Here is a 22,860-nt window from a genome sequence, read left to right as displayed (position 1 = left end):
ATTTTACATTTGGAGTATTTTGCTAAAATATTTGGAGTATTTTTGCTAAAGTATTTTAGCAAAAACCATCAAAAGCAAATATTTGGAGTATTTTTCAGGCCATTTTACATTTGGAGTATTTTGCTAAAATATTTGCAAACCATCAAATGGGAAAGAACATTTCAATGGATGCAAGAAAATATTTTACATTTGGATGAATACCCATTTCGAATGTATAGAAAATAAGTTTTGCAAACCTTACTTCACTTATAGCATTCCAATTAAGAATTTTGCAATAGCAAATTGTTTGGGTGATTTGCAAGCACACATAATCATAACAAGTAATATAATGATAAGAATAAGAATATTATCCTATAAAGATTGTGTATATGAGATCACAAGTACTAAAATTGTATCATTCACACTTAGATAAATAAAATCAAAGATGATGTAAACTAATCAAATAAAACCTAAAACATATAATACTAATATAAACCAAACTAAAATAAACTAAACTAGAATCATATAACTAAAATCTATCCAAAATTAAAACTACAATATGCATATAATATTGAACCGAAGCCAAATAAATGTAGTGAGCTAAAACTGAAAGCAATTTAATCTAAATTAACATGCAATCCTTAAAACCAAAACTAAAGAAACCTAAATAGCATAAACCAAATACTATAAAACAAAAATATCTAAACTAACATGCAGTAAATAACAAACCGAATGTTATAAGAACCTTAATAAGCTTAAATTGAATAAATAAACAAGTAAACATGCAATCTTAATCAAAACAATAAAAATAAAAACCCTAATTAGCTTTAAAACTATGTAATAAAATTAAATTAACTAATTAACATTCAATTGAACCAAAACAAATCAAAACAAAATTTAAATTAACCCAATTCAATAAAACCAAAACTAAGAAACCCTAAAAATCATGCAAACTTGCAAACCCTAATTAAAGAACCCTAAATTAAATTAAAATAACTGTAAATATGCAATAACTAAATTAAAATCAATTGAAAAAGCAATAACAAAATATGATTTAAATAAAAAACACTTAAATCGAATAGAACATGCAAACCTAAACATGCAATTTAAACAATACAAGCATAAACCAAATTAAATCTAATCTTAAAAACACTAACGAAAAGCTTTAAACAAAGTTTAACATGCAATTGAATGATTAAAATCAAAACAAAACATGAATCGAATAGATTGAACAAGAATAAAGCAAAATCAAAACTTTTAAAAGCAAGAATGCTAAACCGAAAAGAAAGAATCAATCTTTAATTTAAAATTAACCAAACCAAATGAAAGAGAATCTTAAAAATAGAATTTAATTGCTTTACAACTTAAAAAGAATGTGCATAAACTAATCTTGAAAACCAAAAATTAAAGGAAAAATAAAAGCTTAAAACTAAAATTGGAATACTAAAGAAAACTTAAAACAAGAAAGCTAATAAAAACTTCTAATAAGTTGGTCTGTCGCCCTAATCCCTAACACCTTTTTACTAAGACTTAATAATGTATTTATAAGCTCAAGAAAACCCTAGAAGTGTTTAGCCAAGAGGGATTTTCAAGAGAACTTACACACTTTTGATTGAACTAGAACTCTTGAATCCAAGAATGCCTCTTGTAATTAACTTTAATAAAAACTTTTCAAAAAGAAAGCTTATAGACAATTCCTGTCTTCTAGATCATATCCATCATATAGCAACTCAAATCATGCATAAAAGAACACTTAACCAAATATTGCTTACCAAGAATTTTGCATTCGACTATGATGAATCAACCTTCCAAAAATCATCTTTAAAAGCATTGTTCTTAAATTCTTAACTTGCATCACAAATCTGTCTTGAATTCTTGAAGAAAAATTAGTAGTTTTAATTCAACAAAAAGTCTTCCTTTGTCACCTTTTTTATGCTACTTTTATAATTTCATGCAAAGCCTACTCAAAGTAAAAAAAGTAAATATAATTTTCACCTCATCATGTCATATTATCCTTCATGTCTTCTTTCTTAACCAATAAGAAAACTCTTGATGCAATGTAATCCATTAGTAATCCCATGTATGTGCACCTATATAAGCTACCACGGGCTTGCATTCACTTAAAATTATAATTCTGCCCTTCATTATTGCTGAAATTACCAACTTGAATCTTATATGAATTTTCTTCATTTTTTTTCAAGATTGAATCAAACTCCATTGAACTTCCACAAAACCAAACTTAAACATCTTTTTTGTTCTTTAACTTCATGATTTCCAAGAAACGCAAGAACATTCCAAGATTCCATATTACGATTAAGAATCATCCAAGATTGTCAAGAATCACCAAGAATCTATAAGATTTATTCTTTTCTTCAAGAAAACCTACAAAACAAAAAATTCAACCATTTAGGAGTAAAAAGAATATTATTTTGCAAAGAACCAAGCATAAATAAACTATTTAAGCATTAAAAATAAGCCTAAATAACTCTATTTTATAGAGTTATCACAAATGGCCAAGAAAATATCAAAAGAAGATTGGGTTTCATATTTACAAAAGCTTACCAGTCAAGAGGTGGAATGAAGAGCACCATAGATGTGACATATTTCTACATTGTACAGCTGTGGGAATCAACTTTTGCTTTTTTTATTAGGATTATAGGGTGTTGTCTCTATGCTCTAACAATGGTGTAATGATAGTTGGATATAAACAGTTTATTCTGATGACATGTGGTTTCAACTAATTATAATTCTAATTGACCAAAAAAAGAGCTTTTAAAAGGATAGAAGAGATCACTACAACTTGGAATAAGAATAATATGGTCAGCCAAGAGAGCACGTACATGTTAGTCTTGAGTATTTTATTTGGCATACTAAGAGAGCCAAGGATATTGTGATCTTCCAAGAGTGCAAATATGATTGTCCTGTGAAACCAACCCCATAAAATCCTTTACTAAAAATGGATATTACCAAAAAAAAGCTTAAAGATGAGAGAGATGAATTGGAATAAGAGAATAAATGGCTAAAAAAAATGAAAGATATCTTAAAGTTGCTCAATGAAAAGATACATTGTGAAAAACTTTATTTGTTGATTTAGATAAAACACATTCATTAATTACCCCTAAACTTGCTAGACTCTTAAAGGAAAATGAACTGTTACGAGTAAGGGTAAAAGGAAGGCAAAAAATGACTACTAGAGTACAAGACACAATTGAATGCTTCAAAAGATGGTTGATCAGAGCACAACACAAATGGGCATCCTAACCAATGAACTCCAAATGTATGCTAATAGCAATAAACAATTAAGGAATGCATATATAATGAAATAAGAGCATTTGAGGCATTTGTTAAATCAGTTTTGTATGGTTGCTGATAAAGGCATCTGAAATGGAAAAGAGGATTATAGAATTAAAGATAAGGGTGTAACTAGTTGGAGCTTATGGACAGCAATTGGTTAATTTATTAAATGAGGCATAGAACCACTACTAACAGATTAGAAAGTTCATCAAAAAATGATATGGTTTTGAAATTTTGTTATTTGGCTTTTACAAGATGTTAGTTTTGGAACTTTGATAGGATAAATTTGAGATTTAAGATTTTTTTATTAATAATTGCTATGTGGCAAATACTCATTCATGCATGCATATTTAGTTTACTTTTTTCCTAGTACTAATGGATGTCATTACAATTTACATCTAAGTCGCATTTCAGGTTTTCAAGTCTAGTGTATCCTTATTTCCTTCTTCTTACACATGGGCTCCTTTTTAAGTTTTTAGATTGGAAACCTTTCTTTTAACTCAAATTGCCCTTTTTGGGTTTTCAATTTGGGTCTTCATCTTTTTTTATAATATTTTTTCATCTCTATCCATTTTTTATTTTTTTGTTTTTTTAATTTTAAGCGTAATATTTTTTTCACAACGTTCAAGTTTACTGGATTCAGCATTTCATCTCTATCCATTTTTGCTAGACGAAGCTCTACTCGAGAAGGCTTTTTTCACCACATATGGACCTTCCTAATTGGATAACCATTTTTCCCTATTATCATGTTGGCTTGACAAGATCTTTTTTAGAACTAATTCACCTTCATGAAAGCATCTAGGTTGTGTCTTTTTTTTATATGCTCATATAATCTTTTTTTTGGTACATCTAACCATGGCAGAGTTCCATAAGCTTGTTTTTTTTTTTAATGAGATTCAATTATGATGCTGAATTATGGTGTTTTATCTTGAATTGTGTAAATACATTCTTCATTATTTTGTTGTTCAAGTTGCTAGCATTATTAGAAATAATCCTTTTTGAGAGTTCGTACCAACATATTATTTCTTTCATTATAAACTTATACACCACTGCCTTTATGACATAACCTATTTTGTAATGTAGTTGATCACTACAAAAATAAAGCGATGCCCATTGAAGCTTTTAGGGTAATAGGTCTAATCACATCCATTCTTTACATCGAAAATAACAATAGAAGGGTGTGAATGTTATCTACATAAATTTCACACTTATGACATTTTTTGGCATAGTTAATACAGTCACTTTCCAACGTTAACCAATAATAACCTACTCTCATAACTTGTCTGGTCATCATGTGTCCCTTTACGTGCGTCCTAAAATTCCCTCATGCACTTATTCAAGAATTTTTTTATCTTCAAAAGTATCTATACATCTCGGAAGAATTTGATTCAACTTCTTTTATATTAAATTTTCCTATCAAGGATAAACCCTATCACCAATCTTTTAATGATTCTTTTATCATTTTTAGATGTATGTTTTAGGTATCTCTAATATTGGATCTACTATATGACATCATAGTACCAAGGCTGCCTATCGAATTCTTCTTCAATACTCAAGTAGTGTGCCAATGATTCTTATATTTACACTCTAATAGGTTAAACTTTTGCACTTATGTTTAATTTGAATATTGCAACTAATGTAGCCAAAGCATCAACAATTTGAATTTCTTATCTAAAGATATGCTAAAATTGGACCTTCTCAAACTACTTAATCAAATTCGCTATATACTTTTGGTGTAGGATCAACTTTTAATCTCTTGTTTCTCATTCACCCCATAAATGGTAAATCACTAACATGAACCCCCTATAAATGTTTAGTATTTTAATTTTTTTTTCAATGACCATTTGCAAACTAATGACACAAGTTTCATACTTTGTCACATTATTGGTGTAATTAAAATTTAGCCTTACAGTACTAGGATGGTAATTTCCATTTGGGGATATCAAAATACCACCCCAATGCCATGCCCTATAATGTTGAATGCCCTATCAAAAAAATAATTTTCATGATTCATCTTTAGATTCGTCATACTTGTCTTGTAAGACTACCTTTAAGTCTTCATCCGAAAACTCAAACTTTATGGTCTCGTAGTTGTCAGCAGTGTAATTTATGAGAAAGTCAGCTATCTCACTCCTTTTAATGATATTTTATGCTACATATACAATATTGTATTTAGCAAGCATAACCCGCCATCTTATTATTCTTCTCATCTGAGTTGCTTTTTTGAAGATGTATTTGAAGGGATATAACTTTAACATAAGTTAGGTCATGTGGTAGAGCATATATTGCCTGAGCCTAGGAGCAGTCCACACCAATACAAAATACATTTTACTTAGTTGGGAATACTTGGTTTCATACTCAATGAACTTCTTCTTTAGATAATAAATGGCTTGCTTCTTTTTGGTAATTTCATACTTTTACCCAGTACACACCTTATGAAATTCTTGTGAATCATTAAATACAAAATCAAGGCTTTCCCTGCAATATATGGTACCAGCACTGATGGACTTGACAATTATTCTTTAATTCTTTTGAAGGCATTTTGGCACTCTTTATTCATTACGATTGTTTTTTGAAAGTAGCTTAAAAATGGAATCACATTTTAAGGTGAGTTGGTAGATAAAGCGACATATAATTCAGCCTTCCTAAAAAACCTATTACTTCTTTTTGTGTACGTTAAGAAGATAAGCTTTTAATGGCATGAATCTTGCTTGGGTTGACTTTAATTTCTTTTTTAGTGGCTATAAATCTTAATAATTTTTCATATTTAACCCCAAATATACACTTAGCTGGGCTTAGTTTAAGATGGTACTTTTGTAACCTTTCAAAAACCTTTCTAAGGTTGACAACATGGTTCTCTCTGTCATGAGATTTTGCTATTATAATGTCAACATACATTTCTATCTCTTTGTGCATCATATTATGCAAAATAGTTACCATCACTCTTTGATATGTAGCACTAACATTTTTCAACTCAAATGGCATAATCTTATAGCAAAATATGCCTTACATTGTCACAAATGTGATTTTTTTCATATCATCTCGAGCCATTTTGATATGTTTATAACCAAAAAATCATCCATGAACGAGAACTTGAATTGTTTGCAGTGTTATCTATAAGGGTATAATGATGAGGCAACAAAAAATTATTTTTAAGGTTAGATCTATTCAAGTCTTGGTAGTCTACACACATATTCACTTTTTCATCCTTTTTTGAGAATGGTACCATGTTGGCAACCCATTAATGGTTTTTGGTTACTTTTAAAAAGCCAATTTCAAACTACTTTTTTACCTTTTTGATTTTCAATAGCATTTTTGGTTTCATACACCTTAACTTTTATTGTACTAGACTACACTTTGACTTTAAAGGCAACCTATGTTCTATGATATTCGTGTTAAGTCTTAGCATATCTTCATATGACTATGCAAATGCATTCATATACTCTTGAAGTAAACCTTCCAACTTTTGCCTTTTAACGAGTAGAAGTGAAGTGTTGACCTTGACTTATTTTTTATTTTTTTTAGCTCTTAAATTGACCATGTTTGTGGCCTCTTAATGGGGTTCTATCAACTTCTTTTCTTGATCCACCAGTCTTAACAAATCAAGAGGTAAGGTGTAGTCCTTTGAATTCTTATCATTACCAAGCTTGTCAATATGAACAAAGTTTTTGAAATTAAACTCAAAATTATTATCGTGATCATCCATAATGTTTATTATTTAGAAACTTGAAAACATGTAAGATTTCAAATATATAGGTTGATGTATCGGTAGAAACAAAGAAAAACGTGCATTAATGGATGACAAAGCAAGTAAAAATGGATAAAATATGAAGTGAGAAATACATTGCATTTGTCATTTTATTAATGATAATGAAATATACACCCATACGGACTTCCTGCATGCCTTTGGGCATTTTAAAGTTCTAATTTATTACATTAGCAAGGTTCAAGGATAACTAAAACAAAATGGACTACATCTTCTATTTATCTTTAAAATCTATAGCCCAAAAGATACACGAACACATCTTTCTCCATCTTCATATCTTTTATTTTCTTTATTTCTCCCAACTGTATCTTTACGAAGGCCACTTCTAAATTCCTTGCTGGTTTTCCCACTTTCACCTTCGATGACCTAGGATGAACATATCCACTTGAATAGAATATGTCACAAAAGTAAGGGAACACCATTTTGTTCCTATTAAATTCCTGCCCCTTAAGGCGAGCCATTATTCTTTCTTTTTTTGTCTAACATCATCATATTCCTGTAAGCAACATTTTGTATGTAACCTTGACTAAACTTTTCCTTATTTTCAAGAACATCAAGTGCCTTTTTCATTCATTGCAAAGTTTTACCTAGGTTGACTCCAGGTTGTCACCCTTTTTCTAGTTGTTTGTTTCACCACCATCCTTATGGCTTTTGATAGATGTGAAACTATTATATTTGATCCTTTACCTACATGGTGGCATTAACAAATTCAAAAGTTTCCAATAAGTTTTTAAGTGCTTTTTCTATAATATTAGCATAAGAAGTGGTCAAGGTCTTAATTACTAATAAATCTTCTTCATTGCCCAAACAAACTTGTTTTCCCTCAACAATAAACTTCACCTACTGATGCAGAAATGATAACACAGCACCTGCTATATAAATACAGAGCCTTCCTAACAGTAGCTATACCATGGTGATACATCCATAACTTGAAATTCTATGTTAAAAGTGCATGGGCCTATATGCAGTAAGATTTCAATATCTTTTAGTACTTTTTTTTAGATCCGTCAAAGTCTTTTACCATTATACGGCTACTTTTCATGTGAGATGGGTCCACAAGTAGTCTCGCCAAAGTGGTCATAGGCATAATATTGATTGACAACCCATTATCTATAATTACCTTAGCCATGGTATGGGTTTTACATAGTGATGTAGAAAGCCTTAACATTGCCTCATCCCTCAAGTGGTATTTCATCACCATTGAAAATTATAAAGTTTGAGGCTACTATGTTTTCAACAATATGGTTTACATTTTCAACATAGATGTCATACTTAACATAAGTTGGATTTAACATCTTTCATAAAGTGTTTAGATGTGGCTTAAAACTTAACAATAGAGATAACAATAAGACATGAGCAGACATCGTGTTCAACTAATTAATGACACTATACTTGCTATGGTTGATGATCTTAAAAAACTCACATGCTTCTTTTTTTGACATTGGCTTTTTAATATATACTTTTGGACTTGCTACAGGTGGAGTTCTTTCATTTTCCTTTACATCTTCTTTTCATTCCTTACCTTTACCTTTTATGGCTCTTTCAAACATTTTTAGAGTTTAATACTGGCCACTCTTCATCATTATTCTTGTGCTTGTTATATTTTCAACATTTTTTGTGTTTGGATTGTTCAGGGTGATATTGGCATTTGGTCCTTAGACCATAACATTGTAATAGTACTTTCATAGGATTGTTTTATTGCTTTAGTAATGAAATTAGCTAGGAACATAAATCATCATTGTCATTCTAGGGAAAGAGGTAGGTTCTTCTATTACAAGCTTCGATTTCTTTTCATAAAATATATCATAGACTTAGAGATAAAAAAATGCTCGAGGGTTCACTTGTTACCACATTCATGGTATCTTCATCATATTTATTGTAAAATTTTATTATGGTCAAATTCATCAGACGTTATAATATTTGACAAAAGGTTTCACATCTATAGATTAAATGTCCACCATTCCTTCATGATATTTACACATCTAGCCATGATTTTCATGGCTGCCATTAGCATCCAAAGATATTGGTTGAATCATGCTTGTTTCAATCAAACAATCATATACTCATTTAAAGTGGGTTTTCACTTTATTCATGCATCTTTCCCATTACTAAGGCATTGATTGTCCCTTTGGTGTGATTCGAAAAAGGGTTTTCACTGACATTTGGCTTGATGCACTATAATGATAATTGCACTAGGTATTATCATCATACCACTTGGGGTATGGTAGTTTCAAGGGTACTAGGTGAATAGAGACGATAATATGATATTTCACAAATTATAGGTATAAGTCAATTTAAAACATCAAGATTGGATCAAGGTGAGCTTATTCTCAATTGTTGCATGAATTTTTTTGGTTGTTTGCTTGACTGCTTTGTTGATTAAAAAGTTAGATTGCTAGGACAGAAGTGTAAATAGGCATTTAGGGGAGAAAACTTTGCTGATATGATGATTGTTGAGGTTGCTAGTATAGGTATAGTCTTTAAGACACCTCATTTGCAGATAAGTTGTAAGTTGAATAAGTTGGATAAAGTTGATATGGGATAAATGGTCTTGGTGGTGAATTTTTATAAGTTACTACATGGGTTTCTCTTTCCTTTTTCTTTTGGGCAGTCACCTTCTTGGTAGTTGATACATCATGCCCTTCAATCTTGCTATTTTTTATGGCATTCTCAATCATTTCTCTAGAAATCATCCTATCGATTAAATTTTTTAGGGCATTTCCCACCAATATGTCATAATACAATGCCTTAAGTGTATTGATAAAAAGCACCATCATTTCCTTTTTTGTCAATGGTGGTTGAACCTAAGTTACTATAACCATCCACCGATGTGTATATTCATTGAAAGTCTCATTGGGTTTTTTCTCCATTTTTAGAAAGATGATCTATTAGGGGCCATGTCAACCACATTTTATATTGAGCAATGAAAGCCCATATGAGATCCTTTTGTGAATGTATTAGGCTCTAATCTAGTTGTACCATCTAGTTGTCAATCCTGTTGATTGTCTTGGAAGTAATGATCAGAAGCTTGTCATTATAGGTGTGCCTCGTTATTTTACGATAAACATTGTAATGTGCACAAAAGGACATTTAGTTTTGTCATATTTTTCAAAGACATGGATTTTGAATTTTGCTCAAATGACTAAATATAATACCAAGCTAAGTTCCTTAGCATCAGTGCTCTTATAGATATCATTTCCTTTCACTGCCCTAAGTCATTTTTCGAGTAAGTCATACTTGTTCTACATCTCCATGTTCTCAATTGGCTCTAGTATGCTCTTTATCTTTTTTTTGTTCCTTAGGGTCATTTAAGTTTGGTACCATGATAAGATCAATAAGACTAGATCTTGAGTTGACATGCAAATGAAGTAATGGTCGAATGGTAGAATAAACCCTATAGGTATAAGCTACCCACTTGTTGGTTGTTGGTAAATGCCTCAAAAAACTTAAGCATGAGGTGGAGTGGATCTTGTTGGGTAGAGTGGTTCTTTTGCATTAACCTTTTCCCTTGGTTCGAATGTATCAGTGATTTCTTTACCTTTTAACAAACCTGATAACAATTACTTTAGTTCCATCTATTTATCTATACTCTCTTGTATTTTAGCTACCTTTTCTTTGATCTCGTCTTGAGCTTTTTTGACTCTATCAAATATAGTCAAAAGTCCATTTTCCATGATTCTAGCTTGAGCCTGTGTGTTGTACGTATAAAAGGCAGATTGATTCAGATATTTAGATTGAACTATCTTTGAAGCTTTTATTAATTTAGGTCAAATATAAAAACAACCTATGTATTATGCATTATTTATCAGTTTGGTACCTAAATAAACAAAAATTTTAGTTTGGTATTCCAACTTTCATTCCATCATCTACTTTGATACCTGAAACTACCACAATTCCTCATTTTTCTGACATAATATAAATATCCAATATGATGCTAACACGTATTAAAAAAGTCCAAACAACATTACATTATCAATTACCATTTCAGTATTAAAAAAAATTTTAAAAAAAATTTTAAAAATCAAATAATTGAAAAACATTTTAAAATATGAAATATTTTAAAATATTATAAAAAATTAAAAATCTAAAATATTTAAAAAATTAAAAAAATTATGAAAACTTTAAAAATTAAAAAAAAAACCTTCAAAATTTTAATAAAAATATAAAAAATTAAAAAAGAATATGAAAAATTCATTAAAAAAAATAGTTTAATAAAAATAAAATTTTCTTAAAATTCAAAAAAATTTCCTAAACTTAAAAAATTGAAAATAAAAAAATCTAAATTTTTTTTAAAATATTAAAATATATTATAAAATATTTTTTAAAAATTATGAAAAATTTCCTTTTTTTAATCATACAATTTTAATTTTTCATATATTTTATGAATATTTAAAATTTTTATTTTTTCTAGATCGTTTTCAGATTTTTTATAATTTTTTAAAATATTTCAAAATTTAGAATATTTTTAATTTTTAAAAAATTTTAAAATTTTAAAGATGTTTTTTATAAATTTTCAATTTTAAAAAAAATAGATTTTTTTTTTTACTTTTCAACATTTTTTAAAAATTTTATATTTGTTTATTTTCAATTTTTAAGTTTTTGTGAATCTATTTTTGAATTTTAATAAAATTTTATTTTAGTACATTTTTAATTTTTTTGAATTTTAAGAATTTTAAGAATTTTTTTGAGTTTTTTTTAATCTTTTTATTAAAATTTTAAGGTTTTTTTTGTTTATTTTGTAAGTTTTCACAATTTTTTAATTTCTGAAAAAAATATTTCACATTTTTTTATTTTAGAATTTTTAATTTAATGTTTGTGAAAATTGATGATGTGACTTTTCTAGACTTTTTTTACACATGTTAGTATTTTTATGAATGTTCATGTTGCGTTAGTAAGTTGACCAATGGTGTCAGTCCAAGGTATCAAAGTGGATAGCGAAATGAAAGTTCAAGTAGCAAACCGACAATCTTATTTCTTTAGGTATCAAACTAATAAAAAATTTTATAGTACATAAGCTATTTTAATATTTAACCCTATTAATTACAATAAGTTGGAAATGCATGCTATGAAATTAGTGTTATTTGCCATAAAAAAGATTACTTAAGATCCTCTAATATCTAGGTAGGAATCTCAAAGAGATCTCCTTTTACCTGATTTGATGAAAGTATATCTATAGCCATCATTTATTTTCTTAGGTCACCTTAAGAATGAATTGCATGTGCATTATGGATACATTACACAAATACATTAGGAAATGCTTAAACATATAATATTGAATTACTATTACTTGCCTTAAAAGTTTGATGAGAGTATATTTACAGTCATCATCCCTTTTCTTAGTTCAGCTTAAAAATAAGGCATGTGCATATTATGAATACATGTATTGCCAGATATTCATGTTTAAACATTTCAAACAAAATGATCTTTCATTAATTTCAAAGTAATAAGAGATTACATATCATCCAACATTCTTGAATTAAATCCATAAAAACATTTAACTTGTTCATATTGCTCCTCATACAAAAAGTTCATCAAACATTGCCCGTATCTACCAACTAGGGTAGCTTCTTGTGTAGAGCTTTTGCTTTTTCAACCATTTCTTTTGCTTTTCTTACTACCTTGCAAATCTGAGTATTCAAGTGATCTATATACATTTTCCATCCTAAGCTTTCCACTTTTCACTTCATGCGTACATCCATTTTTAGATCACATGTATACCTCTAATTTGCTTCTCTCTCTTGCTATTCATTTCACATTATAATGATATAAACGTATCTTTCTCTCACTTTTCGAGACATTTCCTCTTTTCCCTTTTCAAATCCACCCTTAACTTTTCATTTTCTTTTTAACTTTCTGACAACCTTGCTGCATTGGTTGAAAAAAATATATATATTTTAATTTTGTTGTTCTTAAAAAAGCAAAGTAGCCTTTTCTTCACTTTCCATAGCTTTGCACTTCTAAAACTGTATCATTTCCCAAAGCTCCTTAGTCTCTTTTTACTGTCTACTATCAGGTCTGATCTTTCCATCCTTCAATTGACCCTTTAACCTCTTATTTTCTTCGTGTAAGTTTTTGAAGTCATCATAAATTACATCTTTATCTTTTGCAATTTTTTTAATTGACTTTCCTACATGATGGCTTCATATTTCAATTGCCCCAATTCTTCTTGGAGTCTTAGATTTTCTTTCTACATCATTTTTTTTTTAACCTCAAAGTCTAGTCTTATGAGTTCAATCTCCGATGGTAGTGCTTTTGCCCATAAATCAACTAGTTGAGTAGAGCCATCATCTGAAGGGAGCACTATATGTTAACTTGTTTTGCTTTCCATACCAAGAATCCTAGGGTTATGTCATCAATACACCTTCCCAACTCTGACCAATAAGTTTGCCCTCATGCTTTGGTCATATCACACATTCTACCTATGTAGTTAGCTTTTCCATAATTGACTCCAGCTAATTCAACTTATGAGTCATCAGAACAAACTATTTAGACATATATTGTCTCTTGATCAAATTCCTAAGAGTGGAATGCATAGCTTATCACTACAACGATATAGTATTGATGCATGGGGCATCTAAGATGCTCTCCATTTATATTTCTTAAGATTTTGAAAATGTACAATCCACTAATCGTTAGTAAGGTCTTTTGACCATTTTTTCTTATAGAACTCGTTGATAAAAACTAGGGATTTCTTGTCCAATAGAAAAAAGAAATTTATCTTTAACCCAAAAGTGGCTTTGAAATGAAATGTATAAAATTAGCACACATCCCAAAAAATGTCTTCATTTTGTTTTGTGACAATAATTCAATGATTTAATTGTCTTCGCTAAGATAACTAGTGAAGGGTGACATGTTTATCCAATTAGGCTGAAAAGGCTACCACTGATACCTCAAAATGCCCTAATACTTTTGAAAAGATCACCAAACCATAAATCGCCATGCTAAATATGTTAATGATCTGATTTTCATTAGGGTTCTTGAGTATGAGATCACGTAAAAAAGCCCACTGGATAACATCACTAGTTTTTTTCTTCTTATCGATCACCTTAATTTCCATACCCATTATCTTGGAAAGCTTCTTTCGAAACCTTGATTGCTTTTGTTATTTCCAGTATATCTTATTTGGCTTTAACAACTTTATATAAAGCAAGGTGAAATATTACTTAATGGTAGGTTTCATATCTTTTTTTGTTGAAGGTGAAGCAATAGTATGATGGGTTCCAAAATTGTATTATTGCCTTGATCATCCTTTCATTTACCTTTACTAGAATAAGCAATGCAACATCCACGTACTTTTTAGTAAAAACATTCTTTCTCTTTGCCCCCTATTGATTCCAAATGTTTCCTAACTCAATCAAATCATTATGACTAAGGTTTAAATAGACTCTTTTGAGAAAATTCAACTCATATCCTTCTACTAGTCAATCCCTATCCTTTTGTTGCCCATTCTCAGATTTATCCTTAACTTCAAAATATATCTTACTAATGGTAGATAATAAATGTGAATCTTAAGATTCCATGGTCATAATGATAGTTTCTTTTGTTGGACACTGTCTAAAATAAAATACCTCTCAATGCGACTATTTAATACCTTTGATAATGCACACATAAAGGAAAAAAAATAAAAAAGTTAGTAAAAATATATTTGTAATAAATAAAAGTTAAAAAAAACTAGTTTTATTGTTTTGAAAACATTTGCCCCTTTACTCACTAAAGAAAATTCTTTTTTTTCTAAGAAACATAATCACATAGGCTTTCACTGAGTACCACAATACAAGGTGTCAACATATTATAGGTGTCAGAATGCCATTAAATGTTATCGGGTCTATGGTCCATGAATTTATTAACAAATTAAGTGAAAGGTAAGGAATGTTCCTTCATGTGTCCTATATTTAGGTGTATTCTATGAAAAAGGTTTGACATGACTCTACCCAAGGTTGGCTTCTTATAGTTTACTATATCCTAGGTTGGGATTTATATGTCCAAAGATTTCTGAATTGTTTCTTATTTCCTCATCCATTATAGACTAATAAGGCATTCTGATCTTTACCCACTATAGGCTACAAACAAAAATGATTCAATCTAAGTGAGAGCATTTCACTAGCTATAATGAAAGCATTTACCTCACAAGAGCACAGATACTTTACTCTTTCTTAAAAAAGTAAGATTCCAAGCATAGAGCTTATGCATGCAATGAACATGTGATTGTACGAAGAAACAAACAAGCTTTTGACATTTTTTCCCAAAATACCCCTATCCTAAATTCAACATAATTTATTGGATAAAAAATGCATAATTAACACAAGTAAAGAATGACATAAATAAACAAAAATGCAAATAATATTATCTATTTATTTATTTTGCAAAATTTCCTTGTTTTTCGCTTTTCTTGAAATTTATTTTTAAAAAAATAAGAGGATTAATATTAAATATCAATTAAAACTACTAAATCAAAACTTAAGATAGCACATAATTCTTTTTTGTTTGATTATAAAAAAAAATGACTCCAGTGAAGTTGCGAAACTATCATAATGGTTTTGGGGATAACTTGATGAAAATTTTAAAATTTTTAAAATAAGAAGTCACCACAAATATTTTTTAATAGGTGTGATTGGATACCTAAAAAATTTATTTTTTTAATGAAATTTCAAAGTTAAATAACACTGATTAAAAAGACAATTTTTTGTTTACATAAAAAAACCTAGGTTCGAGAGTATGGTCACACATGAGGAACAATTAGCACCCTCATAAAGTCAATTTTAAAATGGTACCAATTAATCATGTGTTATCTTTTTATTTTGATGAAAGTGATTTTAATTTTAATATTTAAAATAATTCCCTTATTCCATTTATTTTTGCAAAATTCCTTCAATAATTTTATTTAGGAATAAAATGAAAACCTTTAGTTTTGAAAAATTTTTCTAAATTCTCTAATATTTAGGTAAATTTTGAAAAAAAAAAAAATTTCAATTGGAATTTTCATAATATTCCTTAAAATCTAACGCAATATTCCTTTGTAAAAAATAATTATTAAGAAATCCTATAATATTTAAGTAGAATCCGAAGAATTATTTGTATTTTAAAATATTAACTTTTATTTTGAATAAAAAATAATTTTTCAAAATCAATATTTACTACTATATATTTTTTACAATAATAAAGTGTAAGCAATGTAACATGAAATAATTGAATTATGCAAACACAAATTGAAAGATGCAAACGATCAATTTAATTAATCTTATAAATCTTTAATTTTATTTCTTTTTTATAATTAATTTTAAGAAAATTTAATGATAAAAGAAATTTTCCTTATTTATTTTTTTGTATTGGAAAACTTTTTTAATTCCCCAATAACTAAATGAAATTTAAGAAAATTAATCATTTACTTAAGAAATATTCAAAATTAATTTTTTGTGAAAATCAAAATGATATTCCTTAGTAAAGATATGATTTGAATTTCCTCCAATATCTAGGCAGGATTTTCAAAATTATTTTTTTGAAATATTATTTTATATATATTTTTCTAAATTAAGATTTTACTATTTCACATTTATTATTAATGCATAAAATGCATACATGACAATATGAGTATAAATTAAATAATGCATGTAATTATATTTCTTTTCCCAATAGATTTTATTTAGGATGGAAATGACATTTTTTATATTAAAAATATTTTTACCCTATTACATCTTTTTTTATCCCTCAATATCTACGTGGGGTTAAAGAAACATTGATCTTTCACTTGGAAAGTTTACTTTTTTTTAAAGAAAGATAATATTTTTTTTGTAAAAAATAATTATTTGAATTTTTTCAATATCTAAGTAAGTCTTTAAAATTATTTTTTACTTAAAAATATCATCTTTTTTATTTTATTTCGAAAAACTAATCACTCCATTTGCAAGCACTTCATAACAATAAAAATATTGTAATATCAAACATTCACAATTTTTATTTTCACAAATATCATTTTTCCATGATATGCATGCAAAAGAAAAATAAATAAATAAATGAATATATACCAAAATGATTAAAACAAAAAGATTATACTCAACAAAGCCCAAAACAAAAAGTCCACTTAATCCCAACAAACCGAACTGCTAGGCCAAAACTTACTTGGATTGGGTTTTTAAAAAATCGATTTAGGTCGGGTTTGGGCCAAGGGTCACTAGTTGACCAAGTAGATTCCTCTTTATTTTTTTTTTAATTCCTAAACCCTTTTGACTTTTCAAACCTTGTCATTTTTGCCTTTTTTCTTATTCTTCTTCTTTATCTTCTTCCAAACACTAAATCTAAACTTCTTTTTTTTTTCTTCTTTTTTTTTCTTCCTCTTTTCTTTCGTTTTCTTCTCTCTGCTAAAACTTTTTTCCTGTCATGCCTCTAAATTTCAAAATTAATAAAAAAAAAGCTTCATTTAAACACTTTTCTTTATTTCATTTTTTACTTAACTGGTTTTCATCCTTTTTTATTATAGTTATTCAAAATTGCTAGGATAAGGGATAAAAAGAGTAATGATTTTAATGGTGTAAGATGCACAAAGGTGATGACAAAAGAGTTCTAGTGAAGGATGAAGAGATTAAGAAAAGATAAAGAAATTATTTTGATAATCTCTTTAATAGCAATTTTAAGTACAATAGAAGTGAGCTTAGCATACATTTTCAAGATATCAATCAGATGTTTAAATAGAATATTAAAAGGTATGAGGTTAAAGAAGCTTTGAGAAGAATGAAAATAAATAAAGCGATAGGACTAGACGGAATATTGATTAAAGTTTGGAAATGTTTCAATGAAATAGGGATAGAATGGTTAGCGAATCTTTTCAACAAAATTTGGTGTACTCAAAAGATGCTAGAAAAATGGAAGAAGAGTACTCTAGTGCTTACATACAAGAATAAAGTTGATATATAAAATTGTTTGAAATATCAAGGAATAAAGCTTATAAATTATACTATGAAACTTTGGTAACGAGTAACTAAATGTAGGTTGAGACATAAGGTTACTATTTTTGAAAACCAATTTGGGTTTATACTATGACACTTCACAATAGAGGCAATTCTTTTAAGAAACATCTACATATGACATTTATTGATTTTGAGAAGGTATCTGATAAAGTTTCTTGAAAGGTGCTTTGATGGGCCTTAATGAAAAAAATTTTTTTTGAAGTACATTAACATAGTTAAGGACATGTATGAAGGTGTTGTAATGAATGTGAAGACAGTTAGGGGCATAATTGATAGCTTTCCCATTACTTGAGGATTGCATTAAGGCTCAGCACTGAGTCCACTTCTTTTTACATTAGTTATAAACGAGCTCACTAGACATATTCAAGATGAAGTGCCATGGTGTATGTTATTTGTAGATGATATAGTTTTAGTTGCTAAAAATGGTGATCACCTTAATGCAAAATTAGAATTATGGAGGTATAAACTAGGTCTCAAAGCTTTAGATTGAGTAGATTTAAAACTAAATATATGGAATGTAAGTTTAGTAATCAAAGGGAAACGAATGGTAATGTAATTAAGTTATATGGTGAGGTAGTACAAAATAGTAGCCATTTTCAATATTTGAGATCAATTATTCAAAGCGATGTTGAAATGGAAAGAGATATAAATTATAGAATTCAAGTAGAATAGATGAGGTGCCAAAGTATGTTAGGTGTGTTGTATAATCGCAACATATCTTTAAAGTTAAAGATGAAGATGCATAAAACGACTGTAAGACTTGTGTTGTTATATGGAATTGAGTATTGGGCTGTTAAGAAACAACATGAAAAAAAAATGAGCGTAACTGAGATGAGGATGCTTGGATGAATGTGTGATAAGACTAGAAGAGACAAAATAAAAAATGAAGAGATTCGAAGAAATTATGGGTAGTTCGAATTAAGAAAAAAATGAGAGAAAGCTGCTTAAAATGATTTGCACATATGAAACGTATACCTAGTTGTGCACCAGTTAAGAGAGGTGAGCTTTTAAATTTAAAAAAAATAGCAAAACTTTTAGAGGTAAATCACGAAAGACGTAGATGCAAGTAATAAAAAATAATATAAAGATAAAAAAATAGATGAAAATGTTATTGTAGATAAAAATGAGTGATGCAAGAAGATTCGAACCCATGACCTAACATGATTTTGTTTTTGGTGTTTTATACAATCGACCTCAAAGTTATAGGATATAAAGCTTAGTTGTTGTTATTGTTGTTTTCTCTTTGAGGATATGGTTGTCCTTGAGTCTCTTTTTTGTTTTTGTTGGAAGTTTGACTAGTATTTTTTTGCTTGATGATTTTGGTTTTGGTGGAAGTGGTTTGGGGCTTTTGGGAATGGGAGTCTAACCGAGGTTATAGGCTAGGGATGGTTTTGTTTATTTGTGGTCTGGCGGTAACTTTGGGTGACGGTGGACTATGAAGGTTGTGAGCTTTGGATGACGGGATGTGATTTGGGTGAGTCGGCTCTATGATGGTAGTTTCCATCTTGTGGTTTAGTGGGTGTTCGGGTCTGGGCTTCGGGTAGGTTGTGGGGAACATAGGGGTAGTGGTGGGAGGAGACAATAGTGAGGGTGTTGAGATTTGGTGGCTCTAGAGCTGTTGGTGAGAACAGGTTGATAGAGGTTGCAGAGGAGTTATCTGGTAGTGTGCTTTGGATCAAGGGCAGTTTGGTGGGGAAGCTAGTTGGTGAGGAAGGGTTTTTATGTTTCATGGAAGGATCTTAGCTCATGTTGGTTTTTTATTGCTTCAACTTTTTATGTGATTTTTTTAGAAAAAAAAAAAAAAAAAAAGGCTTCCCCTTTCTCTGAGAATTGTTCAAGGTTTTTATAGTATGCTCTAATTTTTAAGTCACTTTGTATGAGATGCAGCCAATTAACCATGCTTGATTGAAGTTTTTGGGAGTTTCTTGCAGACGGGCAGCAATGACTATCGGTTTTAGGGAGTGTTGCATGCCGATTTTGGGGTTGTTGTGCTTGCTGATTTTTGAGTGCAGGGAAAGTGATAGAGGGTGGTTTGATAAAATTGACTTGAAAGTGGTAGGGGGACGGAATGGGAGGAAAAGATTTTGAGTAAAAAGAAAGTCGGCTGCCGTGCTAAACTTTGCATTGACTATTTTTAAAAAATTAATTTTTTTACCACATTTATTAATCTAATTTAAAAAGGCTTAAGGGCTTAAAAATTAAAAGGATTTATTAGTCGACTTTTAAGCTTAGATGCCCCAATTTGATTTAGTATCAAATTGGGCTGGACTTTAGTTAATGCAAGACCATCTATAATTACTTCAAATAAACCCCAAATGAAATAATCCAATTAGAAGGTTCAAGCCCAAATAAAATATGCCAAAAAATTTTAAAATTATCCCAGGACAAAAATTCTGTGCCAACAGCTATTTCAACACTTTGGCTCCGTTTGTTACAGCGGAAAACCACTTCAAAAAATGATTTTTCGTGTTTTCCAGTGCTTGGATAGCAAAACCGAAAAAGTTAATTGAAATAATTTTCCGGTCATGAAATTAAGTTCCAAGTCAATGCTCACTAATCAATCTTTCCAGCCAATTAGTTGGACCAAATGTGTCCAAATATCCATTGCTTGGTTTTTCCAGAAACTTTTCAAGTTATCAAAGCTTATTGAAAACATAAAAATCTAAACTTTGATATTAACTCGAGCTGATAATTTATATATATATTATGTTTTATTAAAATATTAAAAATATTTTTATATTTTTAAATATATGTTATAAATAAAATTAAATACACATTTATAAAGAAATTATGGAATCAAAATTCTAAATTGGAAGCCGGTCAAAGCTACAAAGTCGTAACAAAGAACAAGTTTTGCAATATCCAAGAAAAAAAAAGACGGATATAAATGCGGCGCCCCCAAGGATGAGACGCAACGGTTCCTTCTTGAAAACATTGTACAATAATGAAGAGCCACTGTTCCAATTCTGTCTTTTCACTTTTGTCCTTGGTCACCGTAAAATAGACAAGAAATATCGTCTATATCTATATGTATCACATTGCGCAGGCCATCATGTTGCACGTTTGAGTAGATATATAGTAATTGAAAAATTAGAGAAGGAAGAACGAGTCATGGATTCTGGTGCAGCTGCTGGTTCATCATCAAGAACCAATCGATCTACTTTAGAGAGAGAACGAAGAATGCGTTTGAGAAATCTCTATTCCCAGCTCGCTTCTTTCCTTCCTCCTCAACCAAGGAAGGTACAATTAAATTAAATCATCTCGTTCCATTGTCTCCATTCTCTCTCTGCTTCTATATCAGATTAAATTTGTTTTAATTAGTTTGAAATATTGAATTGGATTAATCTTGTAGATGTCGACGTACGAAATGTTAGAGCAGGTCACCGTATATGTAAACCAGCTGCGAAAACGAGTGGAAGAACTCAAACAAATGAAGTTGCAAGTTGAAGAGGAGTGCAGAGAAATGAGAAGTGGACCAAGTCTTATATCCCCAGTCATCAATATAACAGAATTGGATTCTACGCTGGAAGTTAATTTAATTACTGGGTTCGATAAGAAGTTTAAATTAGGCGACGTTATTAAAATTCTCCTGGAAGAAGGAGCTGAAGTTTTAACAGCTGCTGCAAACCATAATGCAGGAGACACGATCATCTATTCAATTCATTGCCGGGTATATTTTTCGACACCCCATAAAAGTAATTTTCAAGAGGAAGAACTATTTATAGCAGAAACACTATTCAATTTGATCAAATTGTTCTTAGAGTGCATGGTTTTTTATTTTTCAAAAGAGTTCACAATTTGAGAATATAAAAGAAGATTTCAAGTGTTAAAATTTAAATTTCAAATTTTTTAAATATCACTTTTTAACGATTACATAAAATAATTAAATTAAAATTTGAATTTAGTACATAGATCTTTTAAGTAGATATAAAAAAACAGTATTCTCTGATTTTACGTTCACTCCATACTTTAAAAGTAGCAAATGATCGACATTGCAATTTTAGGAAATAATAAAAAGACAACTCATGTTTAACCCCAGTTGTTTCCTCTAAGATTCAAGATTTGAATTCTTAAGGAGAAGGTAACTTTGCCCGGATATGATTGAGCTGTAAGGGTTACCACTTGCCAAATACAATTCATTAATCAAGCCCTATGTAGTACTACTTTTTTCAGATAGTTAATTAAAAGAGCCTTTCTTTCTCTAACTTGTGAAATCGATCCCTTCTTGTCTATATTTTTTCACAGGCTTTCAGTTCTAGAATTGGCATCGCGACTTCAAGAGTGCAGGAGAGATTGAAAGGCCTGGTTTCTTGAAGCTGGTTTTGGCAATTAAACCAAGTTTTATAATTTTATTATTGTTATTTGCCTTGTTTATAATAGTTACCATTTTATTATGGGTTATCTATTGGTGGATCCTTTAAGCCTTTTAGAATTTTATTATAAATTTGTTATTTTGTTTAAGGGTTGAGTAAGAAGTTGTGAGGTTGTGAGACTAGGGCTCAGAGAAATTGAGTGTTTGTTTAAGTCTTTGAGTGCGGCTCAAAAAGTTGTTTTTGGAATCTAGTTGGGTTAAATAAAATATTGCGTACTTGTGTATTGTTGTTGTAACATGTGAGCCGAGAATCTAATCATTTAGGTAAAATTTTAAAAATATAAAAATATTGTAATTAATTTTTTGGTTAGGTGTGATTTATTATTTTAAAAAAATTATTTTAAAATAAAATTTTGAAATTAATTAAGATTTATTTAAAATATGATTTTTGGTTTGTGAAAAAATGAAATCGAGTTTGAAAGTATAATTATGCATGAGAAAAAATTAATATTTTATAACATTCATTTTAAAAACGGTAATAATTAATC

General features: G+C 29.3%; 1 protein-coding gene across 1 annotated transcript; it reads left to right on the top strand.

The window, feature by feature from the left end:
• The first annotated feature begins 20,829 nt into the window (after nt 1-20,829).
• LOC111281533 (transcription factor bHLH168-like) lies at nt 20,830-22,565 on the top strand. The gene is made up of 3 exons (XM_089761480.1): nt 20,830-21,240; nt 21,353-21,670; nt 22,246-22,565. Exons 1-3 carry the CDS (start codon nt 20,905-20,907, stop codon nt 22,312-22,314), a joined length of 723 nt encoding a protein of 240 aa, XP_089617606.1. The 5' UTR covers nt 20,830-20,904; the 3' UTR covers nt 22,315-22,565.
• The last annotated feature ends 295 nt before the right edge of the window (nt 22,566-22,860 follow it).

This window comes from Durio zibethinus, chromosome 5 (assembly GCF_047325235.1).
Source record: "Durio zibethinus cultivar Kanyao isolate XHJ-2024 chromosome 5, ASM4732523v1, whole genome shotgun sequence".
Lineage (NCBI taxonomy): Eukaryota > Viridiplantae > Streptophyta > Magnoliopsida > Malvales > Malvaceae > Durio > Durio zibethinus.
The sequence above is the reverse complement of the archived record's forward strand: the minus strand, read 5'-3'. Positions and strand labels throughout refer to the sequence as shown.